The 20111-nt window shown below is 33.0% G+C and overlaps 1 protein-coding gene across 8 annotated transcripts in view; it reads right to left on the bottom strand.

Annotated features, from left to right (window-relative positions):
• Positions 1-20111, bottom strand: part of LOC136975305 (visual system homeobox 2-like) — a 50844-nt gene that overhangs the window by 2130 nt on the left and 28603 nt on the right. For 2 of the 8 annotated variants that reach the window (XM_067270350.1, XM_067270352.1), the window contains 4 exons: positions 18702-18789; positions 16511-16634; positions 7191-7389; positions 2150-3736 (listed from right to left, as the gene is read on the bottom strand). In XM_067270350.1, coding sequence (XP_067126451.1) covers positions 3402-3736; positions 7191-7389; positions 16511-16634; positions 18702-18789 — 746 coding nt within the window. In that variant the 3' untranslated portion in view covers positions 2150-3401. The other 6 variants (XM_067270351.1, XM_067270353.1, XM_067270354.1 and 3 more) reach the window with 6 other exon arrangements.

The raw sequence follows: 20111 nt of genomic DNA, 5'->3' as shown, positions 1-20111 counted from the left end.
ACGTCATCGACGCGGATGACCGGATCCCGTCTAACCGTAATCCAATCAAGAGACGAGGCGATAGGGGCAGCCATTAGCCATAACTTATGTCTGACGATTTCTGATGGATCGACGCACGTACCACGCTCGCAGCACCCTCTGGCGACTGGAAATTCGTCGTCCGTAACGCGATTAGTAAAAGTTTTTAGCCACCCCCCTCTAAACACTGACCGCTTCTCCTAATGGGAAATTCTATTATAGGTAACGATGATAGATGATCAGCAAGAAGTGAGTCTCCCCTCCACGCTCTTTCCTCCTCTATCGTTTTTGTCTTGTTGAACTTCGTACACGTGGCCTTCTGAATACTAATATGTCTATTTTATTAAGTTATTTTTACTAACCATTTCCTGTGTTTTATGTTTTAGTATCACCTATTTAGAAATTTGAATTCAGAATTTCAACTTCAGAGCTTCTAATTTAAGCTACGAGTTTAGATCACAAGTTTGCGGCTTGAAGTCTAAAACCGCAAGTTTTGGTAACTTCGAGCTTAGATGCAAGTTTAGAACCAAAAGTTTACAGCAACAAGTCGAAGGCCTTAAGCTTAGAGCCATAAATTTACAACTTCCTTCAAGTTTAGAGCCAAAAGTTGGAGCGTAGAATTTGCGGATCTTATATTTACAATCACGAAGTTAGGATTTCAAGCCTTAGGTATTCCATTCTACAGCACGAGTTGACACTCGATGAAACGTAGAATGAATTCGTCCATCTCTTAATCACTACCCAATAACGCAAGACGTAAGAAAAACGGTTGGAAAAATCAGTTACCCAGCGTAACGTAGCAGTAATAGGTGTATTTTTAATCGTTGTCATACTTCACTCTACATAAAAATAGACGAAGTGGATTTTATAGAATGGAGAACAAAACGGCTCAACGCTCTCCAATTATCGCGTGTGGATGTGATGGTCCCATTACTGACACAATAACGATGACGTATTTACAACGCTCTGTACAAAAGAGGAAATAATTAAGCTAAAATCTCTCGCTTCTTTCGCAATAAGACAATAGGGAACAATAAGTTACCAGCCTTGGGGACGACGCGACACTTAATCAGTGGAAAAGTTCACATGCAAATCGTCTTTACACCCCCATCTAGAAACTAATGGTCCATACACTTTTGTCCCCGTGTCCTATGAGAGAAAAGAGCAGCAAGTAAAGCGAAACCATTTTGAAGTCTACCAAACAACGACCTGTGAAGTCTATACCCTCGAGATTTTTGACACGTAAATTCCAGTAAAAGTGGCACGTACGTGTATATTATACACTATAGATGAAGTATAGTCGAAAAATTCTATCTTTTAAGAAGAAATTCTATATTTTTTTCTCGAATTTAAACTTCCTATTTTCCATGCTTCCCCGTTTAACGCGCGCCAAAGTACAGTACATAGAAAGCATATTGTTTTCCGTGTACTGTACTTTATTATAAAGATATGCTTTTACCTAATGTTTTGATAATTTTAATTTAAATGTTTATACATAAAAAAGTTTTCTATTAATTTTTTTAATTATGAGACTTAATGAGTCTGTAATTTTTTTAATTTTAATATACGAACAACGGCCATTTTTATATTTCCGTCAGTGGCCGTTGTTCAGAGGTTTGACTTTATACGTATATATTTTTTAAAATTCCAGATCAAAATTTATAATTTTATCTTCAAGCGTTAAAGATTTAAAATTGAAATCGATCAAAATACGTTGTAACGGTTCAAGGACATGTTACGACAAGTTTAAACACGTTTAAAATTGTAGAAAATCATTTTAAAAAATAAATAAATAAAATAAGTAATTATTTTTAGTAAATTTAACCAAATTATTAATTTATATAACTCGTAATGTATAGTTATGTAGTGATTAGAGTAACCATACGCCCGAGTTTGTCCCTGTTTTTAACCTTCTAAAATAGAAGATTTTTAAAAAAAAACAATACAACATAATACAGTATAATCAATTTGTATGTCAATATATAAATAATTTTTAAATAATAATCCAAGTTTAGCCATTTTTAAACCCACTTTTCACTGTTAAAAAATGATAAACAATATGGTCACTCCATGAAGTTTTAAGGGAAATTATTCATTGTTTCTTCTATATAATTATAAATTATGTAACATCTTTGACACAGACAAACAGGTACAGTTTTATTAATCATAGAAGTGCTTTTTTTTAAAATTCTGTTACAATTTTTCTTCTCCTATATATATATAATTTTTTTTTCAGGATTCAAAGGGAGGAATTTTTATTCATTTTTCTTTGAAAAAAATCCAAATTTTTTTGCTGTTATTTATTATTTTCACATTTTAGGATGAGGTTGTGCTATTTAGGAACATATCAAACAATCAAATTCGACGATTTCTGTTTAACTAAATTGTTCAAATGGTCCTTTAATTGGCCACGAATTCACACTACACCATCTAGGATTCTAATGAAGGATTCGCTAAATAAGCGTCCATTATTTTCAGGTATATCAGCACCTGTTCCTTTGTTTTCAAGTGTTGTTTTGTTTATTATTTTAAATCTGTTGTCGAGTTTACCAACACTTTTAACTGTTGTTGGGTCGTTCGACATCGTAATGCGTGCAGCAAAATATTGAGAAACAAAATGGTTCTCGATTGAGATTGGTCGGAGGAATGGAGGAAAAAATCAAAATAAACGTAGAAATTAATGTTATTTTATGAATATTAACTGCGTAACATATTAATTCTTCTTTTTTTTAATGAAAGTTTTATATTTACAAGTCATAAAGGGGGTGAAGGTTATGTTTAAAAAGTTGTCTAAATATAAGCACATAATTTACTAATGGATTAAGTAATTATTAGAAATAATTTTTTCTGTAAATTAACTAATTAAATATATGCATTAATGCAGAAATTAAAAAGGAAAAAAAGTTAAAGAAAAGTTGCATATTTACTATCTTATACAATGTACAATTATCATTATGGATTATGTAAAATGAACTGTTCATTCTTCATTAGATATCATAGAGAAGACCTATTTATTACTTCAAGCTCTTGGTGTTGCATGTCAAAATCGTTGCTGATGAATGAACTGCTTCAAGTTGCTATTCGCATAGACTTACAATCAACGATGATGTGACTTAGATTGTCCATAGAGGTGTGGTGCACCAGAGAGGAAAAAGAAAAAAAAAATGGTAAAAAAATCGTTAAAGTTTTTAGGGCAATTCGATTGCTATCCAAAAAAAAATTCACACACACACACACACACACGCTCAGTTATATCTAAAGTTTTAGATGCTAATTACTAAATAAATCCATCATCCGATCAATCTAAATCAGAACATTTCGCGAAATACATCACTCGAAACACGTCTACAATCAAATTATGTTATATACAAAATTATTTATCTTTAGAACAAGGAAACAATCGAATGAAGTGATGGCCTTCTATCTGGCACACCGTCTTCCTTTTTCCTTCCTTGAACATTAACTTCAGCTTCGGGACCACACCTACCCACTTCGCTAAACACTCTGGCACTATGTTCCAGAGCTTTAGCACGTAGAGATGCTATACTGTTCGATCTAAGTTCTTCTTTGTTAGATACCTGTGTTGTTTGCTGTTCTTCTCCAGATGTTTTAGGCTGTTCAACCTTTCGAGTTCCCTCGTCCATAGAGTGTTGCTGATCTTCGGAATCGCTCACATCCTTCAGTTTCTCTGCAGCTTCCAGAGATTTCCTATGCATCCCTGTTGGACGACACATGATGTCAGTGTTAGCTTCGTATCCTCCCTTCGTGATTCTAAAGAAATAATAAGGCATTCATTGCCACCTAATGTGAATTTTAACATTTTTTTTTTCATCGTATAAACTCTAATTTCCACCGATTTTAACCCACTAAAATTTAGAAAAACAAACAAAAATAAAATCGTTTATAAAATTGATCTTCGCTTAGCAAGACAATGGACGCCTTAAAATTTTTTTATTAAATTAATATTTAAAAATAAATTAACGATTAATTAATTAATAACTACTTTATACAAATTAAAACTCGTAATATTAACTATACTGACTTAAACGTTTGTTTAAGTGCTGTATTTATATTGGAGAAAACTTCGGCTTGGGGCTGATGATGTGGTGAAGTGGAATGAAATGTATGGAGTGAAATCCACATGTGTCAGTTTGTAGAACACAGGCGTTGAAAAGCAGCCACTCAAAACGAACATAATTAGGTATAGTAAGCATTGAACTGACGAATCCCTACCAACAGTCAGTCATTTAGGGAAAGGGGACCCATTCGCCACCAGAAAACCGTGACGGAGGGATAGTAATTTCCCTAATGACCGATTTATTAGACATCACTTAGAAGGGGTCTGTCGATAGCTTACAAAAATTCGTACCTAATATACTGATGACTGTACGATTCCCGTGGGGGAGACACACCTCCGATTTCCATTAGTTGATGTCTCCGGACAAAAATAAGGACTTTCCTCCCCCCTTTTTCGCCGGTGACGTCATTCTGACGTTAAATCGTTTGATATGAAACTCACGATTCCTCGACTTTTTCTTTTTCTTTTATTTTTTATTTATTTTTTTCTCTTTGGGAATAACAATTGGAGAATGCAAACGAGAATTGAGTGTAAAAAGATACGGAATTATATATTTATGCAGAAAACAATTTTAAAATATATATACATAGAAACTATGGAATAGCGAAAGTGCCTCATTTTATGAGGAATCAGAACTAAAAAATGCCTCATTAACTGACGGATAACGATTGTGTGTAATTGAAAAATGCCCCGTCTAGTGAAGATTAGAAATCGAGCTATTAAAACATGCCTCATTTCCTGAGAGCCAGGCATCGTAGCAATGAAAGAATGCCTCCATTTTTTGAGAACAGGAGATCGAGCTATTAAATAATACCCAATTTCCTATAATCTGAGGATCCACTTATTAAAAACGCCTCGTTTCCCGCAGAACAGGCATTAGAGCAATGAAAAATGCTTCATTTCTCGAGAACTAAAGATTCACTTATTAAAAAATGCCTTATTTCGTGAAAACCGAGGACCCAACTATTAAAAAAATGCTTCATTTCCTGAAGACCATACGTCGAAGCAGTGAAAAAATGCCCCCATTTCCTGAAAGCCGAAGATCGTGGTATTAAAAATGCCTCGTTTCCTTCGGACCAAGAATTATAGCAATGAAAAAAATGCTCCATTTCTTGAGAACCAAATATCCACCTATTATAAAATGCCTTATTTCGTGAAAACCGGGGATCCAGCTATTAAAGAATGTCTCGTTTCCTGAGGACCAGGCATCGAAGCAATGAAAAATTGCCCCATTTCCTAAAGAATAAGATTTGATTTCCAGAGGAATAAGGATCATAGACTATAAATAAATGTCAACTTCCTGAGGAATAGGAACGAGAACCATGAAAAAGATCCTATTTCATAAGAAGTAGAAGGGCTATATATATATATATATATAAATTCTTAGAGAATAAAAATTGGAGGCTATGCAAAATCGTATTTCTTAAGGAGTAGACTAAAATATAGAAAATATCTCATCATCTTTAGAAGCAGAAATGATAAAATATCGCATTTCAATTATGTAATTACAAAAAAGACCCATTCATAATTAATCCTGTGTGTTTAAAGCGCTGTATTGAATTGATTAAAATTATATAAATGGAAAAAATTTTTGCCAATTATAAATTTTTTCCAATTTTGAATTGTGCTTCGTTATCTCCGTTCGAATAGAAAGCTATTAAAATAATAATCTCTAAAAGAAACAGTATTCTCTCTCTCTCCATTCCACTTTACTAACATCAAAGCACTAAGAGAAAAGGGGTAGAGATCGTAGTTACGCTCCAGAGAAAGTGGATAAAGACAGCTCATTGGCCACACACCATCCAATTAAAGGTTCCCTGCCAACATGCTTTGCTGTAGTGATTTCATTAGCTGATTGCTTTCTTCTCTTGTCATCAATCCCACCCTCCAATGATTTTAGGCATTGATAGGGATTTTGATACAACATAAATACATGGATACACAATGTACAAACTCTTGTACAAATTTCAATTATGGGATCGTTACGGGCTTCCTATACGTTAATATTCTTATTTATATTAAATCTAACGTAAGATTGAAAGTAATTACAACATTATTATGTGTTTCTTGAAGAAAATATTAGGAAAAAAATTGTTTTTTCCGGATAAAACCCGTAAAATCCCTTAGAGAAGAGTTAAACCCTATAGTCCTCCTTCTTAATTAAATTCTATCTAAATTCTAGAATTATATAAATATAGAGTATTTATATAATTCTTGAAAATATTTCCGAATGAACATATATATATTATATACATTTTAAATTCAGTTTTAAATCATAAAACAAAGGCAAATTAATGTTGTAAACAGCAATATTTTATCCCTGATCCAATGATTTTGAGCTGTAATACCTCTGATCCTTGTGAATTTTCTGATCTTGTTTCTTGTATTTAATGTGCTAAAAATTTATAGTTTCTCAGTAAAATGTATTAAAATTAATTATTTAAAACCTTCTATATATATTTTATAACGATTAAGTAAGTAAATTTTCTAATAGAATCTTAAAAATCGTGTTATCAATCAATGAATTTGTATAGAGTTTTGATAGGTTTTCAACTTAGGCTATGGAAAAGGAAGACGTTCTATAATAAGAAACTGTAAAAAATTCATTATAAACAACTTATAAACTAGCTTTTCTCGTTTACTAATCGTTTCTTTCGTCATCAAAATGATTGCCTATCGACAAAAGTCGTCGCGTAGTCACTAAAGTGAACGTACTGTACCTTAACTAGTGTTTTTAAATCGATAAACGACTATTCCTCTTTTAGAAAGAAAGTAAGTTTTTTTTAAAGATTTTAAAATCTAATACAATACAATTTGTACGTGGTAGATTTTAAAATAATCCAAAAATTCTATTTAATTTATAATTTTAAGAAATAATTTCTCTCTCTCTCTTTCTCCCTCTTTTAATCTTTTTGTTATTCAGCATCCGAATAGAAAGATAAAGATCAGATCTTATCCTTACGGATGAGAATAAGAAAAAAATCATCTTTACGAGAGACGACAGAACTAGAAATCATTTAACTCGAAGTACCGGTTGACTATCATTAGAGGACATAGCGCTAATGATGTGCCCTTGGGTCACATACTCTCGTACCATTAACAGAGGACGTACCCAGCAACCAGGGTGCACACGAACTCATGTCACCTTCCTTGGCACTCTTCAGGATACTATCCGGTAGAGGAAGCGAATGCCGCACCATAGCACCATACAAACCATATTCGGCCATTATGGTGCTCTTGCCCCAGCATTTCTCCGTCTTTCTCCATTTAGCACGTCTGTTTTGAAACCAAACCTATAAAGATAAACACAATCTATATCATCAAATAACTTGTAAATTATCCAATAAAATGTATTTATATATATTAGATAAACAAACTACAGCTTAGGAACTCGCCATACCAGGTTACAATTCATGGCCTGGTGCTTTTTTTAAATTAATTATTAAGTGGAGGAGGAAGGTTCCTTCGACCCTGTTTATTTACGGTAAGATACGCTGATTTAAATGTTATATTGGATAAATATCAATTTTTATATAAATCTTATCAATTTGTGGTAGAAGTAACGAAAGATTCTTCAACCAATTTCTCTAAATTTTTTATTAAAATTAGTTTGGAATTTCAAATTTCCTTGATATTCATGTCGTATTCATTGCATTCATCTTTCGTATCTACAGTATCTACCTGATGTTATATATATATATATATATATATATACTTTTTTTTGGCCCTCCGTTTGACGTGTCCTTGGGCATTTTGGAGAATTGGCGTCCAATGTAATCTCATTCTGTGTCCGAATCAATGATAGGAAATTGGCAAGCGAGTGGAATATTAAGCAATCTACAATCATGAGTTTGTTACCATGGTTACATACCTCAACCTTGTGGAACAAAAAAAAAATTCGGGCTAGAGATTAAGGGTGTCATCCCTAAAATTATTTTATTTTTTTATTATATTATTTTCAAACCTCTAAACAACGACCACTGGAAACATTACAAAAAAAAATAGACGGTGGTCGTTGTTGGGAGGTTGATGTGTAAGTTTTTAATGTTTAGTTTATAAATATTTGCTGATATCTTTGCGATTTTACATGCAGGATGGGTTAAAAGTCTCCATATAAAACACAGACCACCCGAAGGTTCGTGTGATATATGTGTGCAGTGTAACATCTGACGTGTTAACATGCATTTATACGTGCATACAGTGAAATGTTACAGCGCATATATCATATTCTGTAGCTTATAAGTGACTGTATAATAAAGTAAATCCTTTGTCTATGCATGGAGACTTTTAAATCATTCTGTAGATGTTTTTACTGTGTGCTATTATATTGATCATTCTGCAAATTTAACGAATCAAAGTAATTTATACACTCTACAGTCAAGTATCTGTATGTTTAATGAGTGAAAATAAACATTTTTCTTCTTCTGGAAGTAATATTTATATATCAAAAGCTGTTTTCTAAATAAACAATCCATAATATAATTACTGTTTCTTCTTATAACTCGACTAAATAATTTCTCTAATTCCTGCTTTTTCTTTACTGAAACGGAGCCTGAATTATATCATAAATTAAAATTCTTTCTGGTATTAAACATTATAATCGTGTTTTTTTATAAATTAGCGGTGCAATATCATTAGAATTCAATGAAATTGTTTAATTAATCATGGGCCTTCCTCTGAAAAGGCTTGGAGTTTTGTAGAAAGTTGCATCGAGGACATACCAATGAAGCTTGCAGGCTTAACACAAGGCTAATTAATGCTTAATTAATTGAATATCAATTCCTTCCAAAAAATATTTTATAAAACTAAAATTAAATTAATAAAATTAGTTATGCTTGGGAGAATATCACTTAAATAAGATCAAAGGTCTTCTTCAGGGGTACGCGTACCACACTTTGTATAACACTAGACAATTTGTTTGTTTCAGACAATTTAATCGTAAATTAAAAACTGTCAACTGCATCATACACATAAAATGATCATTAGAGCATTAAAATGTGCAGTTATAATTACAGTCAAGCATACATTTACTTAAGATATCCGATGAGGAAATGATCAAAATCATCATCAGAAATTACGCCTGTAACTACTAAGAGCGCATTTTATTTAATATAATCATCATTAATATAGTTTAATAAATTAAAATTTCACATAAATATTCCTCCGTTAGATCTACCAACAAAATAAACTGCATACAAACCTTTGGTTTAAGCAGTTTAAACTTATCCTGATACGAAATTTTCAACATTATCATTAACGAGCCGAGTTTTAACTAAAGAAAACCGAAACTCTAAGCAAATTTTATTGTGTAAAGTACCTAAATTATAAAATAAAATTTGAAATTTATCATCCTAATTAGTCTATTGATTATTATTTTATTTAAAAATGACATTAAATGATGTGTTAATTCAATAATGTGTTTCGATATAGAAGAAACCCAGCTTACCAGCTGTTGAGTAAATATCATCATCAACATACAAATATTTATAGCATTTATCTTTAATTATATACTTTTTTTTAATGAAATTTACGAATAAATATCTTTCCTTTTTGTATCTTTTCTATATTTTTTATGGGATAAATCCGATTAATTACAGTCCAAAAATACTAAAAATTAAAGAAATTTGAAACTACATCATTACTAGGCATTATATACTTATTAAAATTAAAGATAATAATATTACATATTCGTTTTTTATCATCTAAACAAGCCACATTCTCTATTAGGTTAGGTTAGATTGGGTTGGGTTAGGTTAGGTTAGGTTAGGTTAGGTTAGGTGGTAGGTAGGTGGGTTAGGTTAGGTTGGTAGGTTAGGTTAGGTTGGGTTAGGTTAGGTTGGGTTAGGTTAGGTTGGGTTAGGTTAGGTTATCTCAAGATAAACTCTACACCACACTACTAAAGCTCTAGCTAAATTTTCCTTGGAGCTTTCAATTGGAGTTTTTCCTCAGAATATATTTCTAATTTTATCAATTCTTTTTGGAGCATCACGCGCATCTTCTTATCATCAAACAATAAGTTTCTCTAGTTGATCCGAAGAAAATTCGAGCTTTATATTTCGATTTAACGATTCTTAATATTCGGGTGAGAAAGTTTTACCTAGTAAAACGTCGGAATTAAAGATTTTTACAGGTTTTTACATATCATTGAACCAAATAATTCATCACCATCCCGTTGAAGTAGCAACTAAAAGTGTATGATTTACGAAGATAAATTTTAATTATAAAAATATTAAATTTCGATAGAAAAGAAAGAAAACATATATATATATATAAAAAATCTCCCGTCCTAGATTAAAAAGTTTGTTATTTTTGTAGTAGTTTCAATTTAATGTTTTGTAGTGAGACGTCATCAACCATCAACACAGTTGAAAGCTGTCAGCGATACCATTTAACAACGGTCGACTTTATTAAATCCCCAAGCACAAAAGGAACCAACACTTGATTTAAAAAGAACCAAGTTGAAGAAAAAATGTTAGGAAGTAAAGCTGTCAGTGCAACTTTCCCTTACCACAAAGTTTTAGAAGAGGAAGGGAAAAAAATCAGAGAATGTCGCAGATGGTTTCAGGCTCACCTAAACTCCAACAACGACATCCCGTCTGCTGTTCCCCAGGGATGAGTCTAGTTGTGAGGCCAGGGGCAACACAGCAGCTAGTCCATTAGGTTTATTAGTTCTATAGCGGAAATCACCGAGGTGTTGTTAGCAGAGGTGTAACAATCGTATCGAGTACAGGTTGGAAGTAGCGTTAGTCGGATCGTACGAAAGCCACCGATACCATCGAATCCACTTAATAATCGATGATTCGACGATGTTAGAAATTAAATAATTATATTTTCTAATCGGATTGGCTTAGAATTAACTAGTATATACGCCATTAAAATGTGTAGAAGTTAGAGAACGGATGCGACTGATGCCGCCATGCATAAAGTTATCATTGATTAGTCATTGGATCGATGTAGATGAATAGAAAATCGGAATTAGAAAGATTTCGTATATCGTCGATGAGTAAAAATACTCAATTAAAAATTTTTGCCTGGTCCGTCCGCATTGAAAGCGGTCCAAAGCAGCCGTTTCCTACTCTACCAAGACGAGCCGTTGGCATGGTAACGACGACAGAGTCGTTGTCAACCTCCCACTCTCTCTCTCTCTCACTCTCCTCCTTTCACCGGACACATTGCCTTATTCATGCCGGTCCACTGAACGTCCAGAATGCCTTGCGCATCTCGGCACGTGACGACGGCGGTAACGTGCCAATAATTAGAAACTTTCTGCCCCCCTCGGCGCCCCCCACCAACGTTCGATTGAAAGGATTCAGTCCGGAATACCTACCCCTCCCCATCAGATACGAAAACTGCAGATGATCAGCCATAAGAAATCCTATTTTGTTAATAGTTCGACGATGGGAGCGTTTAAACGTTAAATAAATTAATTAATTGAATAAAAAAAGAACTTACAATTTAATGAAGATGTTAACTACGTATTAACTTTTTTAAATAATAATAATAATAATAATAATAATTTTTTCCCTCTTCTGTCTGTAGAGCCACGTAACCGGAATTTAATTTCAGACGTCACTCGCAAGACGACGTCACGACCAACGTTGCGAGACGTCAAGACAAGGCCCTAAGGCTAGGAAATAATAAGGGTAAAGCATCTTGAGCGTCAGACAGTAAGGTACGATATTATTACTCCTTTAATTAACGGGTCTTCGGACGGACGAAGTGGAAGGATGAGCCACCATTTTAAATAGTTTCGAGCACTCGTTCTATAATTAACCGCCGAGCTTCAAAGGAACGGAGGAAAGAGAAGGGAGGGGGGAAGACACTTCTTTTCGAAGCTCGGTTTTGGCTGGGCGAGCAGAAATTGATGAAATGTGAATAAAATAGGTCTGAAAAGCAATTAAGAGCAAATTACTGAGTGCATCTGGCCGTATAATTTGTTGGCCATCCACTCAAAGATGGTAGCTTTTACTCGACCAAATTACGACGAACGAAACAAGTTGAGGCGAACGTAGTCTAGTCACGTTTGTTTCGGGTCGGAAACTCCTCCACTATCACGGTTCTCCACCGGGATGCAAGTTTTTTCCCCCCCTTTCTTCTCCGTTTCTAAGGTTTGTTACAATGCATCCCTCCCCCTGTGAGTGACAGAATACCGTTCGGATTCGAGATGAGGAGTTTAAAGTAATGAATTAATTTGTGAAAGTTTACAAAACGATTTAAAGAAGATAACGAGGAATAAAATTTTCTACGTTAAATTATTCTTTTATGCATTTATATAAATAAATAAATAAGGCAAACTTTATTCCGTTTCGTTTACGTAAATTTCATAACGAGAAGGATTGCGATGAAAATATGAAAACCGGGATAATTAATTAACTCGATTCGTAAGTTGAAAAGAGAAAAGCTATCTGTTGAATAAATCCCGGCATCGTTGACACATTGGGGAGATGGTCTCACTAAACCGTATGACAAATCGGATTAGTTTAAGGTGACATCGTGCAAACCGATCGACGACGACATTTGCATAATGTATACCGAAGATTGGACGAAAAAATCGAAAAATATAATTAAAATAAACGTTTCAAATCCTCTTAAAAATTTCATTTATATCGTTCGGAGACGTGCTTTTCTTTAATTTTTGCGTATTTTGCGCCCGAAAAGTACTGCACATCATCTAACTCCTGTAAATCGTTCTTCCCCGCAAAGCAAACGTGTTTAGCTGTGAAGCAGACTTGTTTATAGGATGACAAAAGAAATCAACTGTAAAATTCTTTTTATATATTATATATGATTTAAAGATGAATCAGGCTAACAGAAAAGCGTGTTTGAATATTAACTAAAGGTTATTCTTGATTAAATACGACAAAGTTATTATCAATATTTATTTATTTGACAACGTAAACACTCGGAGTAAACATCATTAATAAAATGTATTTTTCAGAGGAAATTAATTCCTTAATTTATGATTACTTTTATGTCTTTCTAAATCATTAAATTTAGAATTATTTTTAATATTTAAAATTCTCCATTTTTAAAAATTAATTCTTCGAAATAACTTTTAAAATTTAATAATAACTTCTTAATGATTAATATTTTAAAAAATAATTAATTTTAAGTTATATTTTCTTTATTTTTTACTAAATTTATTAAATATTCGGTGTAATAACGTTTATATTTTGTCAAGAATTATATAATAAATGAAAATTTTAGAGGAACAAAGTGAATTTTCTTGTCTAAAACTCGCCTTGTTGATAGCAAATATAAATATATATATATATATATATAAATAGGAAAATATAAGAAAAAGTATTATATATTTTTAAAATAAAGACGTATCCTCTGTATTGTTTTAGATTTTCATCAATCTTCCAAGAAATCACAAAGATAAAAACGATTTCTTCTCTAATTTCTTAGAGAAAGTTGATGATCATCTAATACTATAGCATAGAAAAACTGATATTATTACATTTAAGAAGCTTGTTTATATATTTTTTTAAGAAAACAAGACAACATTCTCTTACATTTTATCAAAGAAAAATGAGAGATGAATGAGTTTTCTCTTATATTTTTACCAGAAAAGAAAACAAAATATAAGTGGGCCAATAGGGCAGAATATCGAAAAGAAGAACTTTGCATTAATCTAAACAAATATCTTACTGGGAATAAATGTGCATAACTAAATTATAATGGAACCCAATTTGAATCTAGTATGTGCAGGAGCCCGATCCCTGCCATTTTCCTTTATATATATAATATTTAATACGAATTCGGATGTAGTAGAATCGTTGCACTAATGTTCTACCACAATCGAATTATCTTTGGGATCGTCTGTCGGAATTACGGACAAAGTTTCCGTCAGGAATCAATTGATTGGAAGAGTGTTTCCGGGATATTTCCGGATAACTGACCGCAATTTCCAAATCATGTTCTTCACTTGATTTCATCTCCGATGTTTCGGAAGTAGATCCATCTTATTCTCCTTTGCTAGACAACTATTCTTTTATCTTAACTATCGGCTCTTTCACGGATTACTGAAGATGGATTTATCGATTTCGTAATTATATTCCCTATAAAATCCTACCTTAGTGTTTAAATAAATAAATAATTGTCGAAAAAATACGAAATCAACCGAAAAAAACATATAAATTTATATAGTAATCGTGGTATTCTCTATTGAACTTATCCTGTTACTTTAATTAATTAAGGACGGAATTACATCCCGATACTGATATGGATCGTTTTAAATTTAAAGTTCAAAAATATCCGCAGAATTTAAGTGATTATCGATCAAAGATAAGCAGGAATCGGTAAAGAAGTCGAAGTAAGAAGAGTTCAATAGATGGAATTAATAGGCGGCCACCCCTTGGTGACAAGAAGAATGGATGCAACCCACACCTGAAACTTTTCCTCGTCTACCTCATTACTCGCCATTTAGTTAATTAGACTGAGGTAGGTACGACAACCAGTGTCCAAATCCCTGGAGGACCCGGTTACCTGCTCTTTTCGCCCCCCCTTTCGCATTACCCCCTGGCACGATAGGAAGAGAAAGGAAAAAAAAACAAACCAGTAGTCTCCTCTGTGACCCTCTAATGTCTGCAGTGCGGAACTACACACTAACTAACTTGTTAAGACGATTACTCTATGAGTTAGTTCGAAAAATCACCGTCAATGCGCTAGATGTGACCAAGGATGCGTAAGTAATTGGATCCTGTGAGACTTAAAATCTTTTATTGAGTTTCAATTAAGGAATCTGTTTTTAACGTTCCTCTTTCTCTTTCTTTCTAACTTGTAAATTAGGTAAATTGTTTGATGAGTCGACAACATCCAATCGCCATTTTTATCACAGCATCCAATTTCATCCCGATTGACACTTAAACATCCCGTTTTCTACGGTAAACAAGGGCCTAATCGTTTATTTTTTCTACAGAAATATGAGTAATTTAACATCGTCGAAGATCGAAAACAATTTAAAATAATAATAATATAATAGATTTTTCTTTATCCGGATACAAGCTTGATTGTTTAAATTTAAGCTGGCATTTGGAACCTGTGCTTTTTAATTGGACTACGTCAAAGGATAAGGCCGTAGTCACGTGATACGGAGGCTGTAATAATTAGACAATGCCAGGTTTGAGATTACAAACCATTCCCTTGGGACGTGAAACTAAACGTTCACCTATTACCTGTGCTAAATGTAACAAAGATCTATATCTGAATCATATTTTCAAGCACCGAAAAAGTCTATTTATATTAATTTTAAAGTACCGAATTTTGTTTATACGCTTTAAAATTCTCAAAAAAAACATTTTAAACGATCCACTATCAACAGAAATTTCCAAATAAAATAATAATTTTCTCCAAAGAGACAGCGACTATTCTAATATCTCTAACGTCAGCACGCTTAGATTTTTGTACTTTCAACAGCTATTTTTTGCGATTTTTGTATATTTAACAGTTAATTTTTATGATTTTTACACTATTTTCGGCTATTCTCGCGAGTTTTTTTCGATATAATCACACTCACACACCTGATTATATTGATAAATACGCATTCTTCACATCAATCCGAATGGAAGAAGCTGATTTTATTCGACATTTTAGTAAATTTAACGATATATATTTTTAACGAAAACGTAATCGTAATTCTAATTATAACATTCTAAAATTATATATTTAAATTCTTTAAAGTTAACACGTATTTAATACGAACCAAAATTAAACACTTCTACTATCAACACGAATATATTGGAATATTAAATTCGCCATTAATTAATGTTTCCTAGAAGTTTAATTGAGTTTTTAAAAATAACTGTTGATTATCGAGTATCATTTTCCACGTCGTCGTCGTCCATAAAAGAATTTCTTTTTTTAAAGAAAAAGAAGGAAAAATCCTTCACTAGTTGGAAATTTAAGATGTTTCTGTTGAATATAACAGAAATAGACTTTAGAAAATAATCATTTGATCAGCGTATTTCGATTTTTTAAAGTGAAATATAAAATTAATGCATACGTATATATAGATTGTTCGTTAACGAAGATAGATTTTTATCAATTAAGAAGAGACTTGTTTGAGTTTTTTAGTAATTAAACTAATGTTAGTCACTTGGGGGTTGGTTGCTTCGTTCCACTTGTGTTAAGTAAAAAGCGATTAAACTATCGAAAAATATATATATATATATAATTATTCCAATTACCGAATAAATGATCGAGCTTCGGTTAATTATATAATTAACTTTATACCATTAAATCGCCAAGTAATTAATTCTAATTCAATCCTTTATATAGTTTTTATCCCGGGATGCGGATCAAACTGGCGCATCTACGCTTATATATTTAATGCATTAAAAATATATAAATAGGCCTATATTTAATTTAGAATCGTAGATACACGGTAAAATATTTAAATTAAAAATATACCTGGATTCTATCCTCTGGTAAATCCGTCTTTAACGATAACATTTCTCGAGCATATACATCTGGATAATGAGCTTCTTTAAACGCCTTCTCCAATTCTTCCAGTTGGTAACTTGTAAAAATCGTTCTAGAAAGAAGAAAGGAGGGGGGAAAAAAAGAATATACGTGGTTAAAAAATAAAATAAAAATCGATAAAACTTATCGAAATAATTTATTGGGTGCTATGAAATTATGGTAATTTAGGGGAACGAAGTGGAGAGGAGAGGAAATTCCAACCCCGTTTCTCACGCCTTTACTCTATTGAAAACTAAATTCTTTACCAGTTGAGGTTTTTTTTATGATCTCTCTCTCTCTCTCCCTGACATCCCTACATAATTAAATATATAAATTAAAAACCAGTATTTAGAATTTATAATTATCTTAGGTTAAAAGGTCGCATGTTTCGTTATATACCACCCTTTCTTTGTTATATATAGGCTATATATATATACTAAATTTACTGGATTTAATTACATAAAATCGAGAATTTAAGTTCGAATTAAACGCATTCCGTACGAGATGATAACATTAACAACTCTCCATAAAGATAACAACAGTAACACCTCCCTTATAGGTAAAGAGTGTGAGCTTTTTTTTGTAGATAAGATCTCGTTTATTTTACATGTAACACATTATAAATGTTGTCCCCATCGATAAATATCCCATATATACTATATTATGGCATCAACAATGCATTCCTAATGCAAATAACAATACAGTGTTAGTGTCAATCGAAGCAAACTTGAAGAGTTATTATCATCGTTTATTTAATTAATAATTTCGGTGATAACGGGAAGGGGAAGAGGTGGAGAATTTTTAGAACGGGTCAAAAAAATATATATATATATATATTGTTATAGAAGGGCGTTACGGGAAAAAGATAGACGTCAAAATTATTTGCCACTCGTCACTCGTCGTTTCCAACGTTTATTACTTGTGTAAACACGACAGACAATTAATGCCTGGTGTAAGTCACGGTTGGTGGCCAGTCAATATTTATAGTGCATTGTTGTTCAGGTGTCTGACTGATGCAACGGGAGTGAAAGAGACAACCTTTGATCTCTGCATTGACCCGCACCTATTCATTCAATTCGATTCTCCCCCTAAATGCTGCATGCACGGTTCAGAGTGATCGATATTATGGTATTAATCAATTAAAAATAAACGAATAGTTTGCTCGAAAATCGATCGATCCCTTTTATTTTTATTGTTAAGTAATGACGTTTGTTTAAATGTGTTCGCTTCGTTAAATACGTTTGTTTGGTTGTAAATGTTTTAATGTGCTCGAAAATAAACATGATTTTCGGCATGTGTTTTTCTTTTAATTATTAATAGTACAGGTGCTTCACACGGGTCTGGCCTTAACGATAAGATATAAAAGGCCCTTTTCTTTTATCAAATAATGATACATGCGTAAATGTGAGGCCCTCGGCTTAACAAATAACAGACCCTTTCTGTCTACCAAACAATGACACACGTATAAATGTGAGGCCCTCGTAACGCGAAGCCCTTAGCTTATATGAATAATCATTTATTTGATAAGATAATTGTGAGAGTAGAGAAGAAGAATGCCGTATAAACTCAGTTATCAGCAACACAGACAACGAAATGACCCATATCTAGAGCCGGATTTAAGCTTTAAAAAGTAGCACAGCTTAGGGCCTTCGAGTTACGAGGGGCCCGGTTCCATTCTCAAAGATTATTCGGTGAGGAGGAGGGTCTCTCGTACAGCTCAGGGCCACAACAAGTTTAAATCGTGATCTGAGGCATAAACAACGGAAAATAAGGCGCATTTATTTACATAAAAATACGATAGAAATTTAGTTATTTGAGTAGATAAGTGGAAAATTATAAACGCAGTCAAAGTCAGACACAACAAGTAAATTGCATTGTGGAATGCAAACAAAAGAAAGGAACCAATCGACACGTGTCTTTCAGGAACCAAGAAGACCGTCGTCCTTATGTAAATAATGGTGATTGTGAACTTAATTGTTTTTCTCGAGATGGACAGGGGGTGGTGTTGTTAGAGTCACGCTATAGTTCGATCGATCGACCCCGTTTCTACATCATTTTTAAATAATTTTTAAATAATACAGTATTTAATTTAAAATAAATAATTAAAAAGCATTTTTAATTCATTTTAGGCCTTCCTTACCTGTGCCTTCTTTTCTTTTTCTTTTTTTTATTCAAAGAACCGACGTCGTCGGATAGATTATTTTTGCTGCTATAATCTGTGACGAGTCCTGAAACAAAAACATGTCAAAGGTCATCCACTGCTTAGTTTATTTAATTAATTTATAAGTAAAGAATATCGAACTGTGATCGATCATCTGCGATGAAATTTGATCGTTTCTAACGCTTAAAAATCTCCCTTTTTTTACCATTGTAATGCTTAAATCTCATCTTTATTAATTAAAATCGTTACTAAATTGCCTGAAAACAATTTTTATAACTATTCTGATCACTTTCTAGCTCTTAAAAATCATATTTTCAAGCAGCTTGATCGCTTTCTAGCTCTTAAATATCACATATACAAGCATTCTGATCGCATTCTGGCTCTTAAAAATGGCTTTTACAATCGTTTTGATGAATTAAAAATGATTTTTTCATCCACGAGTTCCACAAAGAACGTAATTCAAAGCCGAAGCGATGCGTGTAAACAAAGTAGATAATTAACGAATGCGTAAGAGTTTTGGTAATTTATCGATATTGTCGAAGACGAAACAAGAAAACAATTTAATATTTTAGTGTGAACGAACGAGGCGAGTGAGATGTGGTCATTTCCTAACATTTAGAAATTAGGCCTAATTCTTTTCTATTCTCGTTTAGTTGAGATTCTTCTTTTCCATCGATAGAGAAAAATAGACATTCCGGATGACGTGAGGATAATAAACGACCAGAGAATCTTCTATAACGTGCAGAAGCGACATACCAAGTTCACAATATACCCAGGGATTGGGGGAAGTAAATCGGTCGGGCTTTGGTGAAGACCAAAATATTCCATTAATGTGGTGACTTACTAATGGATCGGTAATTTAATTATCAGCCAGTCCTTTTTCTCTCGGTCACCCTCATTCCTGATCTATGCGACTGGCTAATAGCGTTTCTAGCGTGCTTCTCCATCACCCCTAATATCCTCTGCTCACGACAATACCGCTCTCTTATTAGGTCGCAGCGCAACCGATCTCTTCACACGAAAGTTACTTCGCATCCTGCCATCGCCCAACATGGCGATTTCTGCATTTTAACAGGTTCTCTCTCCTATGAATGGGTTTGATAGAGCATGATTTTAAATTAAAATTTCCTCCGTCTGCTGCTACCGAAACTTCGCTTCGTCTAAGACAAAAAAGAATTGAGAATTTCTTCCTCGCTTCAATCGATTTTAAATGTTTAAAGTTACGCCAATTTATATACCGCCTTTCTTTTTAATTTCCTTTGTCTTATCTATGCCTCACTACTTACTGTCCCTTTACACTTTACTGCTCGTTACTCTTTCTGTTCCCACAATTACTGTCCTTCTGTGTTACTTCACACTTACTGCCCGCTTATTTATATTCCTCCACAA

Source organism: Centruroides vittatus, unplaced genomic scaffold (genome assembly GCF_030686945.1).
Source record: "Centruroides vittatus isolate TY-2023 unplaced genomic scaffold, ASM3068694v2 contig_370, whole genome shotgun sequence".
NCBI classification, from domain to species: domain Eukaryota; kingdom Metazoa; phylum Arthropoda; class Arachnida; order Scorpiones; family Buthidae; genus Centruroides; species Centruroides vittatus.
The sequence above is the reverse complement of the archived record's forward strand: the minus strand, read 5'-3'. Positions and strand labels throughout refer to the sequence as shown.